This window comes from Maylandia zebra, linkage group LG11 (assembly GCF_041146795.1).
Source record: "Maylandia zebra isolate NMK-2024a linkage group LG11, Mzebra_GT3a, whole genome shotgun sequence".
Classification (NCBI taxonomy): domain Eukaryota; kingdom Metazoa; phylum Chordata; class Actinopteri; order Cichliformes; family Cichlidae; genus Maylandia; species Maylandia zebra.
Window position 1 is genome coordinate 30,915,516 of NC_135177.1, and position 22,249 is coordinate 30,937,764.

General features: G+C 41.3%; 1 protein-coding gene across 1 annotated transcript; it reads right to left on the reverse strand.

Annotated features, from left to right (window-relative positions):
* Window positions 1–7,493: 7,493 nt before the first annotated feature.
* On the reverse strand, window positions 7,494–22,002 carry prdm1a (PR domain containing 1a, with ZNF domain). Its single transcript, XM_004560138.3, has 7 exons — window positions 21,838–22,002; window positions 18,441–18,770; window positions 16,368–16,487; window positions 14,844–15,096; window positions 10,175–11,256; window positions 9,932–10,060; window positions 7,494–9,814 (listed from the first exon to the last, which is right to left on the reverse strand). Exons 1-7 carry the CDS (start codon window positions 21,862–21,864, stop codon window positions 9,209–9,211), a joined length of 2,547 nt encoding a protein of 848 aa, XP_004560195.1. The 5' UTR covers window positions 21,865–22,002; the 3' UTR covers window positions 7,494–9,208.
* Window positions 22,003–22,249: the final 247 nt, after the last annotated feature.

Genomic DNA, 22,249 nt, shown 5'->3' on the forward strand with positions numbered 1-22,249 from the left:
CCTCCTCTGCTGCATAATGACGTGCTGTAATATGTTTACTGGAAAACAGCCGTGGGGGACGCCACTCGGTTTCTGAAAACGTCTTGAATGGCGTCACTCTGGAACGGAGCTTGAAGGAGATTGAGAGTATGCTAGTGTGTACAAGTGTGTATGCCGTGGGTGTTGAAGGGTTTGTTTGGTTTTTGGTTACATCATGATAGAAACTAATCACAACATTTCGGGGGGGAAATGACAAAATCTCCCAAGAGACAAATGGTTTATCAGTAAATGGAGATGTGAAAGAAGAAGGTTTAAATCGCTGCATGTGTACATGAACTGTAAGCTTGTGTGGACATCAGTTTGTTTTTTTGGGGTTTTTTTGTAAATTTATAGTCGTAAAGTAAGTACATACATGTTTCCAAGTGTCTCTATGTGTGTTTATGTTTTTCGTAATAAGTGCATGCACTTTATGTTGTTTGAACGAGAACATGTGTGGGGGTGCATGAGCGCATAAATCAAGAGTATTTTCATGAAATACTCTAGCAGTGCTTTTGCTGTTTACTGTCACATATTCGGCTCTTCTTCGCCACCTCGTATGTCTGTCTGGCGCTACGTCACAATGAGAGAAGTCAAGGAGAATCTAAACACCAGGTATACAGGATGTTTCAGCCTGCTGCTGGATTATTTCCCATTCTTGAGATTGTGTAATGAATCTTGCGGCCATCTGTGGGCCATTTGCCTCAAGGTGCATTAAACTGTAAGTTAAAGACCCTACACCAACACAGAGAAAACCCCAACAATCACATGACCCCTTATAAGCAAGCTCTTGGGAACAGTGGGAAGGAAAGTCTCCCTTTTAACAGCAAGAAACCTCCAGCAGAACAAGGCTCAGGGAGGGGCGGCCATCTGACATGCAGAGACGGGACAAGAGATTATATCATAACATATGTATTTACGTGAGAGACTATTTCCAGTTGTAAGAATCTGTTTGAGGGGGTCTTATTGTGTGCTAGATGAGAGAAAGTGTGAGTGAATGTGATTCTATTGGTATTTTCTGAAGTTTATGTGTGAGAACAACTTCAGCAAAAAGTTGATAATTAGGTCATATATCACCCTGGATAGATAAAAAACAAAAACAACAACAAAAAAAGGGGGCAAAGGGTAGAGATAAAAAAAAGCAAATTATTTTTTTATTTCTTTACGTGTTCTTGTTTGTAGTGATACTGGCAGTCGTGTGACAGCAGACCACTGTCTGATTGTTCTCTGCGTCACACTAAAGTTATTCATATCTCACTTTCAATGGTCAGTCAATTTCCTCCATCTGTGACCTCAGCAATATTCAAATTACTCAACAGTGTAACACATAGAGCGACGAGGACAAAGTGCTCCCTGTTAGTACTGCTTCATGAACAGAGACAATTTTTGTATATTACCGGACAAAAACAGTACGCTCTGTGTAGGACGGGCAAAGTGGCAAGGCTGGTTAATAAGCAATAAAACCAGAACAAAAATATGAAGAATTATAGTGGGTAGTGATATACAATAAGGATAAAAAATGAGTCAACATTAAAAATAATCCTTGATTTCCTGTTGTGATCAACCGCTGACCCGAGGATCACAGGCAGTGGCTTAGTTCATAAGGTGTGGCTAAATTTATAATATAGGCAGGAATAAACGCATATCAGGCTTTTAAAAATAATTAGTGAAAGCTTAAAATCAGTTCTCTCTCTAACAGGTAGCCAGTGTAGTGTAGTGTAGGGTGGCCCACTGTGACTCTTGCTGGGTAAGAAAATGAAAACATGGTAGGAAACGTGCCAAAATTGTAATTGTGTGGACCTCATGAGAAACATCTTCACTAAAAAATGTCCTGATGGTTAAGTAGTGGGAGAGCATACAATCAGTCTCTGATTAGACTCCATCCAGCTGGACATTGATATTATTCTGCTGCTCTATTTTCCCCACACATAACGGAAAAAAGTATATGTCACTTTGAAATTAAATTAAAACGAGGTGAGAAAAAAGACTTTAAGTAGAACAAACGGTAGGTTGTTTTTTTCTCCTTTTATCTTTTCTTTGTCTTGCAGATGTGTCAAAAATGTAAACTGAAATGACTCATAATAATTCATAGATGGATTTAAACACGTCTAGTCAAGGGAACATTAAATGAAATGGGTTATCTACACAACGGAACAATTTTCATTTTTCACTAGAGATTACATCACCCTTGTTTACAGTAGTACCCACTCAGCAGTGGAATGGTTTTACAGCAGATTTCTAAGACCTACTTCCTTCCAAATACCAACACTGTTTGCACTGTTTCATTTCAGTGAACCTCCCACCACTTCACGCCTCTCCTCCCACTTGTCTAACATGGCAGCTGGGTATCAAATTACCACACGGACAGGTACAATCAATTTCAATTTAAGGGAAATATAAACATGTCACAACTTCGAGCCTTTTTTTTTTGAGTTTCCTGAAAAAGAGGACCCAAGGTATTTATTTACCTGCTCAACATAAAGGAAGAATGGACCCAACATTAACCATACTCCAGGTTTCCACTGACAAAGTTTGAGAAAAGTCAGGTTATTACCATGCTACATGTGGCAAATAGAAAATATTCGTGACGAGTATGTTTAATCTAAAGTAATTTACATGTTGACTGACCCCTTATGATTACTTGATATTGAAATAAGAAAATGTACACAGTTGAAATGCAGGCTAAAATCACTGCATGATCATCAGGTAACTACCGCAGGCTTGCGTAGAAATGTCTACATTTCTCCAGTATTTCCCCCTAACTGTCCTCAGATGGACGCCATTTTCCTTTAACTTTAACCCGTGGGCGTCCCTTTTCTTCAAAACTGTGGGTATCTCACTTTGGTAAGAAGCTGTTCTTGTGAAAGGGAGGGCTGTGTAAGATGAGATAAAGTTTGAAACCTTATCAAACGTTGTGGGGAAATTGGATACCAGATAAACAAAAGTCACCTCAGCCTAGGCAAGTGGAAGGCGGGCCTGTCGTTTCGATACGTGCATCTGGAACCGTGGGATATCCCCCCTCCTCCAGAGCTGGGGTAGTGGAACTCGCTGTGTCAACGGGTGGCTTGAGAAGTTTCCCTGATAGTAATAATAAGATTGAACAAACAGGAAAGAGCGATGAAGTGTGCAAAAGTGAAAGATGCTTAGTCAAAGGGTGGGGGCGCACCGAGTGTTGTTAGTTGAGTGATGAGGTAATGGATTCATACTGCTTTCTCATACAGTGACTTTTTACTCTCGGTGGGATCCTTAATAATATGGAGGTGGAATTTGTTTTATCACTTGTTTTCTGCTTAAGTCAGCTGGCTGCTGTTCAGATTAATTTCAGAAGAAATTAGTTTGATGAAATGACGCTCCTCACTTTAAATGTTTATTTTTAAGTGTGATTTTTTTTAAAGGATTTTGGCTTTCCTAGAATGTATTTCATAAACGTTTCATTCATATTATTGTTTATTATCGGCCCAAAACTTCATATTCCGCCCTCGTTCAACTACCATTTATGTCAATTGAAAGGAAACATAAACTTTAATCACATTTTACATGGGTCTGTGATCTTTCAGTAAAAGATAAAACTCATTATTTCATCATGCAGAAAATACAGTTTAAACCGTGAGCCTCTGGGTGTATATTTCTGTAAATTGAGTGACTGAAAAACCTACTAGTGTAAAAGTCAGAAAACAGCATTAATCAGTAATAATCCCTTTACAGCATTAAACATGGTGGAGGGCCAAAATGCTCAAGGAATGAAAAATAAAGCCAGTGTGGAGTTGCCAAAACCTGCAAATCCTCTTATGTCCACTTCTGCTTTTCAGCAAAAATTCTCATATGTTTAGCATACTACAAAAAAATGTATTTCCTCTCGCCAGTAACTACTTTACTGTTTAAATGTACAGGGTGTGTATTTTTAACATAAGAAATCACAACTTCTGTGTCATATTTTCAACAGGAATGCCCCTGAATTTCCCACTCTGAATGTCAAAGAAGACCCAACAAAGTGCAATCTCACAGTCCAAGATGGTGGACTTGCAGCTTTTCTGTGCGACCATTGGTCAGTATTTGCGACTCAGTAATTTAGCCATTTACTGACCCGGCATTGTCTGTGAACATGCTGCAGCAGGCATTGCATTGTATTGCTAGCGACGGATGAATGGCTCTGTCTTGAAAAGGAGCAAAACAAACCCTGTTTTTTTTTTTTCTACTTTCTGATTACTAGTACTCGAACTTGGTCAATTCAGGAGTGATGTCACTGCCAGCTTCAGTTTCCAAAGTAAATGGAAAGCATTATGTGGGTGTTGCTGCTTTGAGTGTCAAGAGGTGCCAGGATAGGCAGCTAGCTGCTAGCTAGCAATGAAGTCTACTGAACCAAAATGGACCTCTCTGCAATGTATTGGGTATTTTGGATTTTAAATGCAGGTGATTTTCAGACCACACAAGACATCTGTGACGTACTATTACAGTTTATGGATTTACTGTGCTGATTAGCATTAGCTAATTAATTAGCAATTTTCCAGCTTAGCTAAATATGGTCACATCTGGAGCCACAAAAAAAGAAAACAAAACAAAAACCGAAAAGCTTCAGTTCCAAACTCCAACGCTCCAGAAACACAAGTCCACACACTTGTTGATGATGTCATGTATACGTTTATCTTTTATATACCAGACCCATTAGGTTTTCCCTTAAGACAGCCAAAACTTGTTGGTTGACCTTACTGCTTTTGTACAGACTGTACTGTCCTTGTCCTGTAACATAAAAATGTTTTCCTTCTTCATTATTTGGTACTAACAGGTAGTCCGTTGTCCTTAGCACTCCACGTGTTACACAGTTATGTGATTTCATACAGTGAGTAAACTTGCTGACTTGAAAATGGGATGCTCTGACTTATTTTAGTATCACACAGAGATTGCAAAAACCACACTGTACTATCACAACAATGTCACTTGTCACAACATAAAAACGAATATATTAAAACATAAGAATTTTCTTTTTCTAACATGTAGCACATATGGCACTCCAATAAACCATGTACTGAATTTTATTGATTTATTTAACACTATCGTTAGTCACCCTTTCAATAAAACATCTCAAAGAGATTCTCATTACTGGAAATACTCACTCACTTAAATACATGTGATTATCGTGCGGGTTAGCTCCTCCGGACAGGACATATGATCCCCACTCGGCCACTGTAAATTTGTTATGATTATCACATGGGCTTTGTGCTAGAGAGCTGGAAGGTTGCAGACTGTTTTTATTGTCTGATCCAGTCCAGATAGTTGCGTTCTCACATGCAGCTCTATGTCTAGAAAAGTTTAAGGCTGTGGTGGATTTCTGAAAACAGCTTTGAGTTTAAGATCTAAAAAAATGACTCACTTGTTTGCCTGTCTCCTGCATGGCAGGATAAAAGACAGACCACAGTTAGTGCAGCCCATAGGGCACTGGGAACTGTGTTCCCATTTCCTGCTCTAGTCTTAAAGCTTGGCATTGCACGGAAATAGACATAAAGATTCATGGCTTTCCACTTTTACTGCAGGTTCAGTGATAAAAGTTCGAATGAGTGAGTTGATATGGTGCAAAAAAACAAAATTATTAAAAACAGTAATGTAGCCTGTGATGATTTTTCAGCTGTTTGCATAACATAATGCTTTTCTTTAGGCTGTCCTTTCCCTTAATGTTCAGACGTCATCTTTTACTGCTCTTACTTGATGGGTTTCATCTATGACTGAGCTCTGCTTGTAATGAAAGTAACAGTCACTCTCACACACACATACACATGCAGGTGTTTTCAGTTAATCTGGATGGTTAGACCTTTACTCAGGTTGAAGTTGAGCAGGGCTGTGGTCGGAAATGTGCAGCGTGAGGTCACCATCTTAAATATACAAACAAGAAAGGGGCTACATCAGCATTATTATGTTTTAAAACAAAAGTGATCTCTGTAATCTCCATATGTCATACTAAGCCACCTGAAAACCATAATGCATGACCAGTCAACAGTCATATACACAATACGTGGTCATACTCATTTAACTGTCCCAAAGAAGCACTGTGACAAATCAAGAAAAGGACACACACTGCTTTAAAAGGCCCACTCAAAACCAAGAACATGGGTGCCTGTGTCATCGTTTCCGAGGTCTCAGTGTCTGCTTTTGCACACGTCAGGACTAAACATTGAGAATAGCTTTATCCTGACTCATTTTTGTAGATTAGATTTTCTTTAAATGCATGTATATAAGTATGTATGAACAGTTATAAGAACATGTATCTGACTGTGTGCTTATGTGTACTGTTTGAGGGAAATGTACTGTAGCAAAGTCCTTCTGAAAATTACAGAAAAGTACCTTTACCGGATATTAAAAGTAAACTGTGCCAGCTCATAGGTGTTAAGGAGTCTGAGGGACCTCGCAGTGCCTTAAGTCACATTGTCACGGTTCTGGGTCATTTTGACCCAGCATTTTCAGTTTCTTGTATTTTGGTATTTTTCTGTATTGTGGTTCATTAGTTGTCCTGTTTTGAATATTATAATCCCAAGTTTCAGTGTTATTCTGGTTAAGAGTTTGCCCTTAAGTTTTACTTTGAAGGTCCATGTCTCATGTTAGTGTTTCCAGTGTTACTCTCCACTGTGTTGTCATTATGTTTCATTGGAGCTCACCTCATGTGTGTATTTAAGTCCTCAGTCTTCCTGTGTTCAGTGTCACGTCGTCTGTGTTACCTCGTTCTATCTAGTCAGCATAGTTCCTCTGTATCGTCTCTGTTATCTTAATTTTTTCCCAGTGTAGGTTTTCAGTTAGCTGTCACTCCCGTTTGCCTTCGTTTGAGTTGTATTCATGTTATCAGCCACAATAAAGGCTTGTTTTTGGTTTGCAACTCAAGTTCAGTCTCCTCGCCTCTGTCTGTGCCTGGGTCTCACTCACTCCACAGACATCAGGCAAATAAAGTGATAAAGTATTGGTGATGGGCTTTTACAGCCTCTTGAAAGCTCTAGGGTTTTGCAGTCTCCAGTCATATACATCTATTCAGATATTAAGGAATAGATGTTTGCAATTGCACCTATTTTAACTCAGTCAAGAATTATAATAGATTTTCAATTTCTTATAGACAAAATTGACAAATTTCCAGAAGCTCAGGAGACATTAGATCAAAATTTCAGTTTATACTTTGAAAATAGATTTAAATTTTCAGGTTATACATTAATTTGGCCCATAAAAGCAATTGTAAGTAGCTTTGTCTACTTCTTTTAGGCAGGAATATAACTTGTAGATATATAGTGATGTACTTTCAAGTAGTGATTGTATGAAGTGTTTTTTGATGATTAAATATATGCTACAATTACAGCACATACAGCTATAAATTCAGATAGTAATATAATTATAAAAGGTAAGCATTGCTATTCACCTTTTATCAGATTTTCTGTACAGTTCATGTATAGTTAATGTTTGTTTTTTTTCAACCCCCAAATTAAAATAAAACACACAGAGCCATATCGTTTAGATTTCAACAGTGAAGATTTATATCATAATTTACACATTTTGACATATTCGCTCATAAATAACTATGTAAACAGAATGTAAACAGAGACAGTTTTCAGGGGTATCTCCTCTGGAGTTAAAGCTCTGAACGAAGAAAGACACGCTTTGGTCAAACATTAGTTAGAGAAAAAGACGATGAAACAGAGGAGGAAGCTATGGAGATCAGGGTGTTGGCGTGTAACTGCTAACGAAAACCACAGTTGCACCGTTGTAGTAACATTAAGTTGGGTCTTAATGCCATGATGACCAGTATCATATATATTGTACAAAGTGTGAATGGTGTGAGCATCGGCACTGAAGATATAAAGTAGGACGAGGGGGCCAGTGCATGAAGGAAGGCCGAGGTGCTTTGGTGTAGGCCAGTTCGGTAACGAGATAGTGGACGGGCAGGGTTGAAGAAATGGGCCATTGTTTCTCAACCAAAGTATTAACAAATAACATTAACAACAATAAAATCAAAAACATGAAACACAACGAAAGACCACAGCTAAAGAGTGAACACCTCACCATGTACACAAAATACATCATCCCTTCCCTTCTTCAGCATTTTGATTTCTCAAGTCCTTCCTTTGTTTGGATATTTCCATTTTTTTTGGTGCGCATTTAAAATGAAAGCCAAGCGAACTTTGGTTTCTGGTGTCAACTGTAAATCCCTAAATGTGAGGACGTTCACACCTCTGTTGGGTGTTGACAACGTTAAATAGAAGATAAAACAAAACAAGAGGAGGGACGAGGGAACGGAGGTGGCTTACCAGCCTCCCAAGTCTGTTATGTGCTACACGTTGAGCAGGCTGTGCCTCTTCTTTGGACCACATGAAGAGCTGCACTCCAGTTCAATTTGGTTCTTCTTCTTCAAGTAGCAAAAGAAAGCAAATAAATACAAAACTCCCATCTTCAGCTGTCCTTTTAAATGCAAACACACACAGACACACACTCATCGCATCCACACTGAGGTAACCGTTGTGAAAAATATACAAAAAAATGCCCTTTCTTGTTTCATTTAAATTAAGTAGGCATCAGAAAAGGGCGTAGAGAAGTTATTAAGCAGGGCTGAGTTAAACGTCTTCTTTCTAAATTAACAAATTGCTCTGCCACGCTTTGGCAAGCTCTCTTAAGCCTTTCAACCTGCTATTATTGATTTCTACATTTAAATAGGTAAAACCCTGAAGAATGGATACCCCTGGTTCTATAGGTCAGAGGTCACAAGACAGATATATGCATAGGGAGAGTGACTATCTACAAAGAAATGGCCACAGGAAAAAAAAAACTATAGAAAATCAATGTAACCATCCCACATATTGCTTTTGAAGACAACAAATAAAAGTAAAATAAATTAAGTATATAACAACAAAACGATCAAAAAACCCCACGGACATCTGAAATTAAAAATAAAATAATACAAGAACAACAATGATAAAAGCATTATATTAATAACATTACAGGTAAATCCTGTGTACATGATTGTCTCTAAGTATAATAAATGCTGAAACCATTAAGTAGTCATGGGACAGTGCAGCCCTGAGTACGTGAGTCCCTGAAAGGTTTAAACCCTGGAGTGGTCATGATGTCACTACTCATGACAACCAGGTAGACATATTTACAGTTGTTGCTCCTGGCAACCCAGTCCACCATGCAGTCTTGGCTCTATGTCTCTCAGGTGCAAAAAGGTCACTTAAGCGTGATCCTCTGATTCCTGCTTGACAGTTATGTTGGCAGGAAGTGGGGGGATGGGACTGCTGTGCCGCATCTTGATGACCGACGTCTCGTTTGGGGACTCGTACGCACCATAACCTGCAGACCGAAGCTCAGTGGTTTTACTCTTGTGGTGGGGATGGAAGTTTGAGGACTTAATGTCACTCTCCCTCCATAGCATCCCCAAAACCTGCTTCTCCAACATGGCTTCCATCTCCACCCCTCCCTGCAACTGCTCCAGTCGCTCAGCGTGTTCACTGACGTCAAAGCGCTCAATCTCCTCATTGGCGCGGTGCACTTCCTCCAAGGCAATCTGGCTTGAAATGGCTGGGCTTCCAGAGCTGGAGCTTGCAGCCAAACAATAGCCCTTCAGGTGAAGTCGCAGGCTACACAGGTGGATGTAGTGGCGATGGCAGTGGGGGCATTTGTGTGGACGCTCGCGGGAGTGCAGGCGCTTGTGCAGCTTAAGGTGGACAAACTGGGTGAACTTAGCAGGACAGAGTTTGCAGTGGTAGGGCTTCTCCCCTGAGTGAAGGCGCAGGTGAGTTTTCAGGTTGCTGGTGCTGCTGAAGCGCTTGTGACAAACCTGAATGATGAGAAGCAAAAAAAGAAACCCTGTCAGAACCCTGTAGAAACCCACCAGTTAACAGTCATCTATGCTCATTAGCACTCTGGTAAAGCAATAAATGTGATATTTTCTCACCTGACATTCATGTGGCTTCTCCCCAGTGTGGACCAGGTAGTGTTTTTGCAGGTGAGCCAGCTGAGTGAAGCCTTTGCTACAGGTTTGACATTTGAAAGGTCTCTCCCCACTGTGGACGCGAAGATGAACCTGCGTGACAAGAAGAGAAAAAAACCCCGTCTCTACATGCTAAAGATAACATTGTGATTCAAAAAGCATGCAGGACTAATAATAAGCTAAAAACACATGACAGCCAAAACCTACCTTCAGGTTTGACAGCTGTCCGAAGGTCTTGCTGCACACGTTGCACTCATATTTGATTTTGCCATTCTGCTTCTTCAGAGGGTAAGGCAGTGCCTTGTAGCCTGCTGAGCCTGCACCACGCTTCACCTTGGTCAGGTTAATTGCCTCGTCATCGTGACAACGCTCGCTGGTGTTGCCCAGCAGGGCTGAGGTAGGCTTAGTGGGCACCTGCTCACTGGGAGGTGCTGTGCCTGCAGTCGGGGAGCCGCTGGAGGGAGCGTGGGCTGAACCATGAGAGTGAGGGTGCCTGGGATAAGTGCTGTGAGGACCTGTTGTGTCTCTCAGAGAAGTAGCAGCTGAGAAGGCACTTGTGGGCCCTGGAAGGAGGAAGTCTCTGTGGCCAGAAATGGAGGAGGGGTGCACAGGGTCAGGTATTAGGAAGCGCCTCTGTGTTTCAGAAGGCAGGAGGGGCACATGATGGGGCAGGAGGTTGCTGTAGAGGGGATACATCCTGGGAAAGATTCCTCCTACAGTTGGGATGCCACCACCAGGGAGAGGATAGTGATGGGGCATAAGATAACGTGAGTAAGGGGCCCCTGGAGGGTAGAAGGGAGAGGAGAGGGGGGCAGACGGTGGGGAATAACCAGGATAGGTTCCCAGTCCGGTGGGATAGAAGGAAGCAGGCGATGGTGCTGCACCAGAGGGGCTTCCGTGAGGGCTGCTCTCTGGGCTGCTCCTTGCTGATGGGCTAGGTGTGGCTGAGGATTGGTTGCCAGGCGAGTGAGTTGAGGGGTAAGCAAGGCGGGCAGCTTTGTGATTGAGGAAGTCCTCAGATATTTGAGGGTGGGCCCTGAGAGGTGGGTAGAGGGCACGAGGGTACAGGAGACGATCGGGGCTGTCGGCACAGCGTGGACGTGTGGGAAGCGGCCTGTTGGGCTCCCTCTTTGTGGACGACGAAGATGAGGTGCCACGCAGAATAGAAAGAACACTGTGTTCTTTCTTTGGTGGGGTGGGGGTCACTGCGACAGGGGACGGGCTGGATGTTTCTTGCACATGCTCCTCATTGCTCACCTGCTGCTGCTTTACCTCCAAAATAGACTGCTCTGAAGGGACAGACAGAGAAAAAAATGGTCAGGGAGGGGTTTGTCAAATCAAAAAAATGATTTTAAAAACATTTGGCATTTAAATCACAACTTCTTTATAAGAACATAAAAATCTCTGTAGTAGAGATGTGTGCAACTCTGTGTTAAGAAACACCATTAGTAACTCAGTGGGGCAATTAGCGTGACAGATTTGACGAACGAGTGTGGGGCCAAAAGACGGGAAGTGAGGTGTGACAGCTCCCTTTAGGCATTCTGTGTGTGTGTGTGTCTATAAAATCAAGATAAAATCAAATGGTGGCAGACCGACAGAGAGGGCTGATGGAAGGTTTCCTGCTAAAGATATACTAAGAAAAAACTTGGCCTCCACCTGCCCTCCATAAACACACATACACACACCTACACCATGTGACAAGGTACACACACACAGAGGCGCCTCCAGACAAAGGCCTCTGTCTGATTTGTTGACTCTTCCACTTTTGGACAGCACACACACACGTTTGATCAAGCTCCTGCTCTCCTCATTTTCCTGGCCACTTGCTATTGTTTCCGGGTCAAAGGTTAAATTAAAGCGCTTCCTCCTCACTCACTCGCACCTACTGTCTTCTCAGTATGATGAAAGAGTAGATTAGGAGGCGAGCTCACTCACATACACTCTAAAAGCCCCGGGATGTCAGTTCGCAGCACATCTCGGCTGTTAAATTGCCACAGATGGGCTCTTAAAATGCCGTTGTGTATTACCTATAAGCTCATTTAGTGGGCAGTCAAGTTTTTACTACGAGGTCGCCCAGAGGGACATGCGTGTGTGATATTGCAAGTGTGTGTGTTTGAGAGAGACGGAGCATGTCAAAGTTAATCTTAAGTGCCAGTACTGGTGAAATTTGCTTAACTCCTCCTGATTCAGCCCTTCACTCACAGTTGCACACATAGTCAGTGACCCTTTTGTCAGCAGTATAGCGACAGTGTGTAAACACTGAGGTTATCAGTTAGTCTTACTCCTCCTTCTCTACCTCCTCCCTCCATCCCTCTTCTGAAAAACAAACAGGGCAGCCATCTTGGAGATATCAATCTGTCAACACGGCCCTTCTGCCAGGAAGTTCAAGTAGTCAACAGAGGGGGGTAGGAGGTGCAACTCTACCTCTCTCATTCCCTCCTCCACCTTCTTTCTAGTCTTTTTAAGTGGCAAATATATCAGCGTGATTGGCTGACACGCTCGCACACACATGAGCAGCAAGCTTGTGTGCATGTGTTTGAGGTGAAAAGGGTGGCTATAAATATGGTGGCATGTCACGCTCCTGACTGTGTGCGTGTGTGTGGGAAGAGAGAGTGTCTTTGAACACAACGCATGTACACACACACACACACACACACACACACACACACATGGATGACAGGTGCTCTCCAGCGCTAACACTTCAAGAGCGCATATGACGGCGACAAAAAGAGAAAAAGGAGAAAGTGAGGGAGTAAAACTGTGGTGCATGCTCACTCATTTTGCTCACACACTTAAACACATACATATGTCTGGTTTTGCTATGACTGCGCTAGAAAGAGCTAAAACCAGAAAGAAAAATATGATACAAACAACTGTCATCGTTGCGCTCCTCGGGAATATAATACAGGTTGTCGCTCGGTTCGGAACAGAAGCTCTAGTGCCTCCTTAAGGACACATGTAACATTTTACAACGAGCAAAACGCAAAACTTTGATGAGAATCTAGTGGGCGGTATCAGAGATTTTAGTTTTTGCAGTGTAGACTAATTTCTCTAAAAATGAAATGGTTTGAAAGCCCCAAAATAATCTAGTGGGTAGGCTACCAAATTATTGCAAAGAGTTAGTTTATAATGGTTATCTAGTGCCTAGATTTGCATTAGCTAGCTACCCTACCAAAACGTGGAACTTATTTAGTATTTAAGCGGTTCATTTCGGGCGCATCTACTTGCATTAGTAGCGAACAAAATGAGTCCACTTCCTCAAGCAACAAATCGGTGAAAAATAACAATATTTTACAACAGTCGATGCCGGTAAAGCAACGTTAAATAGACTAAAATCACTAATAAACTTCGATGACTTAATGGTATCACATTCGGTGCGCAGCATGACTATTAAAATTCAGCAAAGCAGCTTCCTCTTCTTTTACCTTTTGCCCTTTTAACTGAGTTTCAGTTTAACGTTACTTAGTCAGAAAGATTGTGGTTTTTCTTCTTCGTTTTACTCAGCCAATGACATTATTTCTGACAACGTTTGTAAAGCTTAACTGTAGTGGGCAACACCAACAGTCAAATGTTTTACTCATTTTAGGAATGAAAGATCAGTAGAAGTAAAAAAAAAATAAATGAAAAAGGGCTAGAAACTTGTGTGGTAGCTCCAGGACAAAAATGGAGTCAAATGAAACAACTGTTTCTGCTGCAGGTAAGAATCGGTATTCAAGTCACTGGTAGGTCAACAAAGCCTGTGGGGCTTAACTGACAGGGGAACCTAATTAAAGGCAACACTTCTACTGTATACACGCTGAGTTGCGGGGAGGGGAGGCAGGCAAAGGGATCGTGGGTACCTCCTGCCTCTGTGCCCCAGGTCATGCGCATTTTTCCCTGGGCAGTGGAGTCACTCTGGCTGGGTGTGCTAGTTCCTCTGCCAGCTTAACACTACTATTAGCCTGCTGTCACACCTGGAAACCACTCAGCTCCCACTCTCTGCCTTTGTTTTCCTCTTAGCTCGGTCTCCCTTTGATCAGCTCAACTACAGTGAATGAGCGTAGTTAGTCGGCCGTGTTTAAAGGTTGAGATTAAGCTTTTTTATTGGTTAGACTGATTAGTTAAATACCATTAGTATGAAATAAAGCACAAATATTTGAGAACTCTTTTTAATACTTGTTAATGTGCATTTTGCATATACTCTTATGAGAGCAAGTTTTTCCCGTCAAAAGGTCACCGAAAACACGCAGTCAAGCAAACACACTCTCCGACTCTTCTGCAGAGGTTGAGCAAGGTTTTGTGCGTGCACGTGTGTGCGAGCTTTTATGTTAAAAGCGGGTCTTTAAGCGTGTAAGACTGTGGCATTAGGGGCCGTATCCCCTGTCTGTGTAATTACACTGTCACTAGCACACACACACAAGCAAAAATACAACGCTGATACTGACAGAGATGAAAGGTTGTTGGTCTTGTACTTTTGAGTGCGTGTGTGTGTGTGTGTGTGTGTGTGTGTGTGTGTGTGTGTGTGTGTGTGTGTGTGTGTGTGTGTGAGAGAGATAATGACAGGCTAATGTTGAGAGAGGAAGGAGACACAGCTATATTCAAAAACACTGCTAGGGTTTAAGAGCGGCGACAGGACACAGTCAAGACAAACACACCTACACTGACTATTGATTTCATGTTTTTTATGTGCGGTGGTCAGTGCATCAGGCAAGTAATAATGCATGCTGCTCTTTCACAGCAAGTGAATGCTGTAGTAAGTTTTAACCACACGAGATGTCAGATAACAAATTATGTTTAACTTCAGAAAGAAAAATTAATGATTAATGTTCCAGTGAATGTCACTACTTCTACTCATCAACTTTGTGGTTTCAAAAAATGTCAAATCACGGGAACTTACTAAGTTTCTGCATCATCAGCTCCCCAGACGGTGGGTAGTGCAGGCGTCGGGCAAAGTCGTGGCAGTACCAGACAAGCAGCTCGGCACCAGCTGGGACAGGCTTCACAGTATAGAAGTAAATCTCCATGCCATTCTGACACGCCGCCAGGTTCTGCTCTGCTGCCGAGTGGGCCGGGTTCACATACCGCATCCAGTTGGAGCGAGTCTCATCCAGGCCATCGACAAAGTGATGAAATTCTCCGTCCACATAAATCTGAAAAGAGAGAGGAAGAAAAAAATAATAGTGAGTTAATTTACCTGAATGTAAGATTACACTGAAGTTAATTTAACAGAAAAAAGGGAGAATAATATAAATCCCTTGTCCTTTGTTCCTTTTTTATGCTTATTCAGGTCTTATAAGAAGAAACAAAGCAGTAACATGCAAAAAACTTATTTCACTCTTATTTCACCCCCTCCTTCACTTATTACATCTTAATTACAATGCTAGCAATTTGATGAATAAACAGGTTAATTTAAGTAGCTAACAAAGCAAATATCTAAATAAGTAACATTACCGCTTAATTAAAATAGTGAACTAGCAAAATTAGGAGAAGAAGTTAAACAACTGGCTAAAATGCTGGTAAAGAAGCAATTCATTGATTAAAAAAAATCAGTCAGAAAACAACTAAACAAGTAAAAACAGCTGCATGTTTGTCAGAATACTTGATTGAAGTAATAAAGCAAAATAATTTACTTATCATGTAGCAAAGAAGTAGCTGCCACCAAGCAGACACCACTGGTTATAAACTGCATCACATACATACATCTTAAATCTTTTCTCGTCTCTTTCTTAATGGTTTCATTCCTTACCATCTCCCTCTCTTCACTTTCATCTCTTTGAGCCAGAAGAACAGACAGAGACAGACAGAGAGTGGTGAGGAGGAGGAGATCCTCTTTTATATTGAAAAGGGAAAGGAAAGACCAACTCATTTTCTGCCTCTCCTCCCCCTTTCTCTCTCTGTCTCTCTCGTTCTCTGTCTTAATAACTCGTTTTTTTCTTGGCTTGGCGTGTGTGTGTGTGTGTGTGTGAGAAAGTGAGATATGAGCATGAATGGAACTGTGGTTAGGTTCACATACTACACACACAGACACACACACACACACACACAGACATGCACGCACACACACACACACACCACACACTGTGTAGGCGGTGGTCAGGTAGATGGTTTTTGAGTATGTGCAGTCGCATTGTCAGTTACTGGTAGTGATGGAGCGTCTTCTGGCGAACAGTGTGTGTCAGTGTGTGTGGACTTACAGGAACGGCAGCGTGACATGCTATTTGTATACGCTGACATCACATCCTCATCTCCGTTCCTTGAACAGACTCACACACACACTCACACACACACAGAAAACAGCAAACCCAATTTCCTGTTCGGTGACTGACTTTAGATGTGCGTGACGTCACAGGAAGGGGTCTCTCCGGCTTCTGAGGAAGTATGTGTTTCTGCTGTTGTGTGTATCTTTGATGTTTGTGCTCACCCTCCAAAAGTATTTGCGGTTGGCGTCTTTGGGGACGCTGTCAGCCGTGTAGATCTCGCCCACCAGGGGACCGAAGCGAGTTCCTTTGGGGATGTACTCCCTGCTGCACACGCCAGCCACCTGCACGATGACACGCACATATAGACAGGTTAGGAAAAAACACGTCAAGGCCAAACAGGATGTTTGAAGTGGATTGGGTGATGATGATGAAGTCTGAAATGTTTGAAGAGGACGTTCAGGTGTGTGGAATATGTGTTTTCATAATATCTGCACAGCCATCTGTAGTACATATCATTAAGTCTCATTAAGTCTTATTTCAAATACAGACTCAGACACACAGCGTCAACCAGCTGTCAACAGAGACAATGATTAATGAACCAGCTCCACACTTGAGTTCATCTGGAGCGTCTGTGTTGGTGTGTGACTGCAAATGGCTGAAGACAAAACTAAAATCTCTTTCTTCGAGTCTCTCCCTCTGTCTCTCTCCTTACACCTCTACTGCTTGCCACATCAAACCAAAACCACCGCCACTTCACATGCTTCAAGAGGAAACATTCAGATACTTGGGTAAAAAAAAAACCAACAACCATGTTTCTCCTTTTTTCTCACTCTGTCATCTGATTCAATCAAAGAGCAAGAGGTGAGAAGAAGAAAAGGAAGAAGAAGAAAAGCAAGGGATTATGTGGTGACTAGACGTTTGGCTCCAGCCATGGATGGTAGAGAAATGCACTCACACACATTTTCTTCATGCTTAACCCACACAAACAGAAGTCTTTCCCAAACCCCCTCGTTCCCTGATGACATGGGAAATCCCCATTTTTCCCTCAATAGGACCAGACATGAAAATGTGTTAGCATGTGATTAAAAAAAACCCAACTTATTAACAGGCTTTTACAAAGCTCTCTCTCTCACTTTGAACATAATGTAGCTTTCTTTCTAGAAGCTGCCATCCTCAGCCTTACCTTTTTTCCCTCTCTTAAATATTATCTGATAGAATATCAGCTTGTAAAGTTCTCTTCAGCTTCCCACTGCTAATCGCCTGGTGAAAAAAATCAATGACATCAAGCAGCTTTACTGGGAACCTCCCAAGTGCCAAAACTGACATTTTCTGAGCGACAGTCATGCATCTTTAAAATACCTTGAAACACAGCATAGAAGTGCTGTGGCTTTTCTACTTTAAAATATCCTATCTGTGACAATCTCTAAAGTGGAAACAAGCTTTTTTTTAAATTGCTTATTTTTGCTCTTAGTCACTTGGATATCTGATTGTTTTCTGGAACATTATTAAATGCTTTTTAACCCTTTGCTGCTGCAAACCACTCTTATCACTCTAAGAGTCATGGTGGTTCTGTTCACTCTCCCTGTTATCAAGTTTCATCCATTGCCTGTTGACATTTTGACTTTGCCACCCCCAGTTAGATCAGTGAAAAAAAGTCTATTACTTTAAGCTTATCTATAATCATGTAGTGGGCGATTGGTTAGTAAAGAAATATTTACAGTACAGGAAATCGTCAAATGCTTCATATGAAGCATTTGAGTGATCAAAGCTCAAATCACACTCTGACACTTTCTCATTCAGCAGTTTTAAGACGAGCAGATGGAAACAGTCTGATGCACTGTGTTGGATGAGAGGCTTGATGGTGCCCCCTGCCTGCATGTTTCGGTATTTCAAGTAGTTTTATGACTTGAAACAATTGCGATCAAGGCGCCATAATTTTTCTCAGATGACACAATCCTTTTCATGGATAGATACAAGCTGATAAAACAGCACTGTAAGTCAAATCTGTTTCTGATGTTTCACACACCCACGCACACATAAATGCCTCTGTGTGTGTGTGTGTGTGTGTGTGTGTGTGTGTGTGTGTGTGTGTGTGTGTGTGTGTGTGTGTGAAGTTTTACGAGACCTGACCCCTTTTTTATTACATGACCCATGTCTGACTCACAGTTGTGTGTATGTACAGATGCCTTTCTCTGCCTCAATGTGTATGAAATATTCTGGCTGGAGAGAAAGTTTGTCTGTCTGCCAGCATGTGCCCGTGTGTGTGCGTTTGTGAGTGTGAGAGAGAGTCTGACCTCCTTGCTGCCAGCCAGGTGTTTGAAGGCCAAGTTACGGGGCAGCGAAGCCTCGGCTCTGGTCGTCGACATCATCATGGCATCACCGTCTGGGCCCGCCTCACATGCCGTGTCTTTGACAATATACGTGCACTTCTCTTCAAACTCTGCCTCTGTCCACTGTGTCATGTCTGCTTCCTCCATGTCGACGTCGTTATCTGTCATCGTGCCCGCTCCACCTGAGCCTGTGCTGGTGGCAGAGGAAGCCATCTTGGCTCCGTGGCGTGCGTCGTCCTGCTCCATGGTGTGCGCCCCCTCACTGGTCAACATGGCCGAGCTATGAGAGGTCGCCTGGACAGGAAAGGCAGGAGCGAAAAAGGTTACTTCTGATCACTTTTATCTAAATATTTCCACTAATGGAAGCTCAGCAAGTGAAAAATAGTTGAAATTAAGAAAGACATTGCAAAAATAGAACAAAAAAAGAAAGAAGTAAGAGAAAGAAAGCCGAGTAGATGGAAGAAAGGAAAAGGAAACTAGATCAATCGAGACAGACAGTAAAAAAGCAACAGAAAGGAAGAACGGACAGCAAGAGGCAAATAAGAAAAAGAAAAAGTTAAAGAAGAGAAAAAAAGAGAAAGTAGAAACTGGGAGTGGTGGGAAAAACTACCACAAGAGAAGGAGATATGGGAGGAAATGATAAGAGGAAAGAAAGAAAAGGATTGGAATGATGTAAGATAAACTCCGAAAGAAGAGATCAGGAAAGACAAAGAGGAGAGGAAGAGATGTGATTATTATGTGTGGTGATTCAGTGAGAAAGGAGGGGGTCTGACTAATGCTACAGTCACACACACACAGACATACACACATATAGACACACTTACACACACGCGTAAATGAACATGCACACTAAGGGAAAGACAGGAAGCTGCTTGTCTTGTCAACTATTTAGACTAAATGTTAACTAATTTGGGAAACAATTAGGGGAAAGAAATGACAAAATTCCAGTCTTCATTTTGTCATGACTCTAGTAAAGACCAGCTCATTTTAATAATAATAATGATCTAATAATCTAAATGCATACCATTTTCCAAATAAAACTCCTAATCCAGCATTATAATAATTCATTCCTTTGACTACAGTCCCAATCATTTTAATCACCTGAAATGGCCCTTCTGGTCTTACTGGTGTTTGTATTACAAAGCTTTTTTGTTATCAGAATTGAGTGATGTCTTCAAGGTGAAACTGAACATGACTCAGGCTGATATAGGAGCGTAGGATACCTCAGGAGACAACGATCAAGCGCGATAACGAAAAGCAACTGATGAGGAACTGAGCTTGTGCTCTCACACATAGTGACGAAATATGATTATGAAAATCCCAAACCATATGAAGAACTGTGTGTAGTTTTTACAAGCTGCGCTGTCGATGAGATTTTCCCCTTTACAAAAGATCAAGCGTAAACGAAGTTCTATGCTTGAGCCTCAAAAAATCGACCCGATGTTTAAAAGAACAATATAACAAAAAGTAATTAACGGTCTGAGCAAACTTTCCAAGTGACCTCTTTGTCTCTAACTTTCTTTCTTTTCCTGAAGCAAAGAAAGTTTTCCTGTTTTGTTTGCGGTCGTTTTCTCCCATGCTTTTACTCAGAAAGACAACGACACTGCAACTTGGAGCTTAACTAGCTTACACATGTAAGAAATTTGGACTTTGCTGGATAATGTGATGAATCTACTCAGATTATGTGACGCTAACATCTTCCGTATTTCCTCCCTCTTAATTCCCCCTCCTCCGTGTCTCTCCCTGGGGTTGAAGACAGAGGAAGGAAATGCTGTCTGTGTCTGAATGAAGCTAAAATTGGAAGCAGAGTGGCACTGCAGCGGAACCGGCAAATCATCCCGACTCCCAGCTTGTGTGTGTGTATGTATGTTAGTAATGGACGGGGGAGTGATGAGGAAGGGAGCGTCAAAACTTTTCCATTTGGGGGGCCACAGCAGCGCAAACAAAACTTCAAACGTGATCCCACCCAAGACAATCCCACACACACATACAGGGACAGGCAGATATCCACAAAGGGACAAACATGCTGCTTGTCCCACGCAGAGCAGCAGAAAGCAGCAGATCTTCAGTGAGCACACTCAGGTCTGCAAATGCTTCTGAAGCCACAAAAAAGAATATTTCCCTCACATTCAACAACTTTGTGCTTAAACAGTCAGCACACAGATACTAAAGTTACACATGAAAATAAACTCTATAAACACCCTTAGTTACTGAAAATGTAGACTTATATTTTCAAATTTTAACACTTTTATAGAAGACAACACTTTTGAGCACTTGCAACCAATGCAACTGACTTTCCTGTTCCAGAATTGCAATCAAAAAGTAGTTTCTAAACCCAGAATCTTAAAGTATGTTGACTGTAACAGTCTGACTTGCCAGGCTGTAACAAAGCAAATCACCCAAAATACATTTAAGTATCTTAAAACCACAAAATCTAATTTTTGACTAGCAAAACAATAAAAACTCCAGTGAGAAAGATTTTTCCCAATCAGCGGCTGGATTTTTTTTTTTTACTACAAAGGATACGCTAAGCGAACAACAGGTTCTGCCCAATTTGTTATTAAAATGAAGATCACTTGAAAGTGATCAGTTATGAAAATACAATATTTGATCTCTCTTGAATTTACTTTGCATAACAGCTGCAACATTGAAAACTAATAGTGAAACCAAGAACCAAGAAACAATTCACTGTTTGCACATGTAGAGCAACTGAAAAATATGTAAAAGGCGAATCTGCATACAGGCAGCCAGATTTCACATTAAAATGACATTAAATAACAACATTAAATTCTAAAAACCTGAAAAAACAGACATGAGGAATCATGCCAAGACTGTTTTTTTCTGAAATTCATGTGGGGGAAAAAACACTACTGTTATAACAAAAATCACATGTTTCCATGAACAAACAATGATTGATTTGTAAAAATATGTAGAAAATACGTCAAATATGTGAAAATAACTGAGCTGCTAAACAAACATTGTAATACCTCAGTTTTTCAAACTAGTAAAAGCATCTGCAACAGCAGCTAACCATTTTAAGAAAAATCTTATTAGAAAAATGAAGTCACGTTGTCACGCAACCTCAAATTTCTAATTAAAAATCGTCCTAATGTTCAGAAAACAAGGCTGAAAATGAGATTAAAATAAGCTTAAAAGTATATTAAACTGGATTAAAAAGCACACACAAAAAAAAACTCTTAAAGTTTTATTTCTACTCTAAATTCTGAAATTTTTATTTAGTTTCTCTAAAACTAAAAGAAAAAAAAAATACAAAAGCAAAAAATCAATCTTTGTTCTTCTGTATCTTTTAGTAAAAATGTAAAAAAAAAATTGAGCATACGAACGAATGCTCCACACTTACTGTATAACTCTGGTCCCATCCACACATAGGGACGTCCGGTCAGATCCTTTCTCCCTGTATGTCTGTGAAGATAGCGTGTGTGTGTGGGACAGGTGCAGTAGTTCTCCGCTCCTTCTGTCCTTCCAGCTCCGGGTGCTGATATCCACACTAATGCGAGTGTGTGTACTCTGAAGTGAGTGTATGTGCGAGACAGAAGTCTATAGCTCCTCCTCTTGGCTCCACCCCCCTCATTCTCTCCTTCCTAACACACACACCAACTTTTCTTTGGAAGGAAGCAGCATGTGCTTTCACCTGAGGCCATAAGCTATACACACACAGAGACGCCGACATACACACAACACTGAAAACACAGCCTTTTGTCCCCCTGCCTGTTTTGTTTTTTGCAGTGATTATGATTATGTGTGAATATAAG

Bases quoted from the DNA above. Each gene is read 5' to 3' on its own strand.
- prdm1a (XM_004560138.3), bottom strand. From the start codon at position 21,864: ATGTGTGGATGGGACCAGAGTTATACA. The intron at 16,488-18,440 runs GTCAGACTCTCT...GTCATCGTGCAG, and splicing joins ACCTGGCTGGCAGCAAGGAG to GTGGCTGGCGTGTGCAGCAG. The intron at 15,097-16,367 runs GTGAGCACAAAC...CTCTCTTTTCAG, and splicing joins ACCGCAAATACTTTTGGAGG to ATTTATGTGGACGGAGAATT.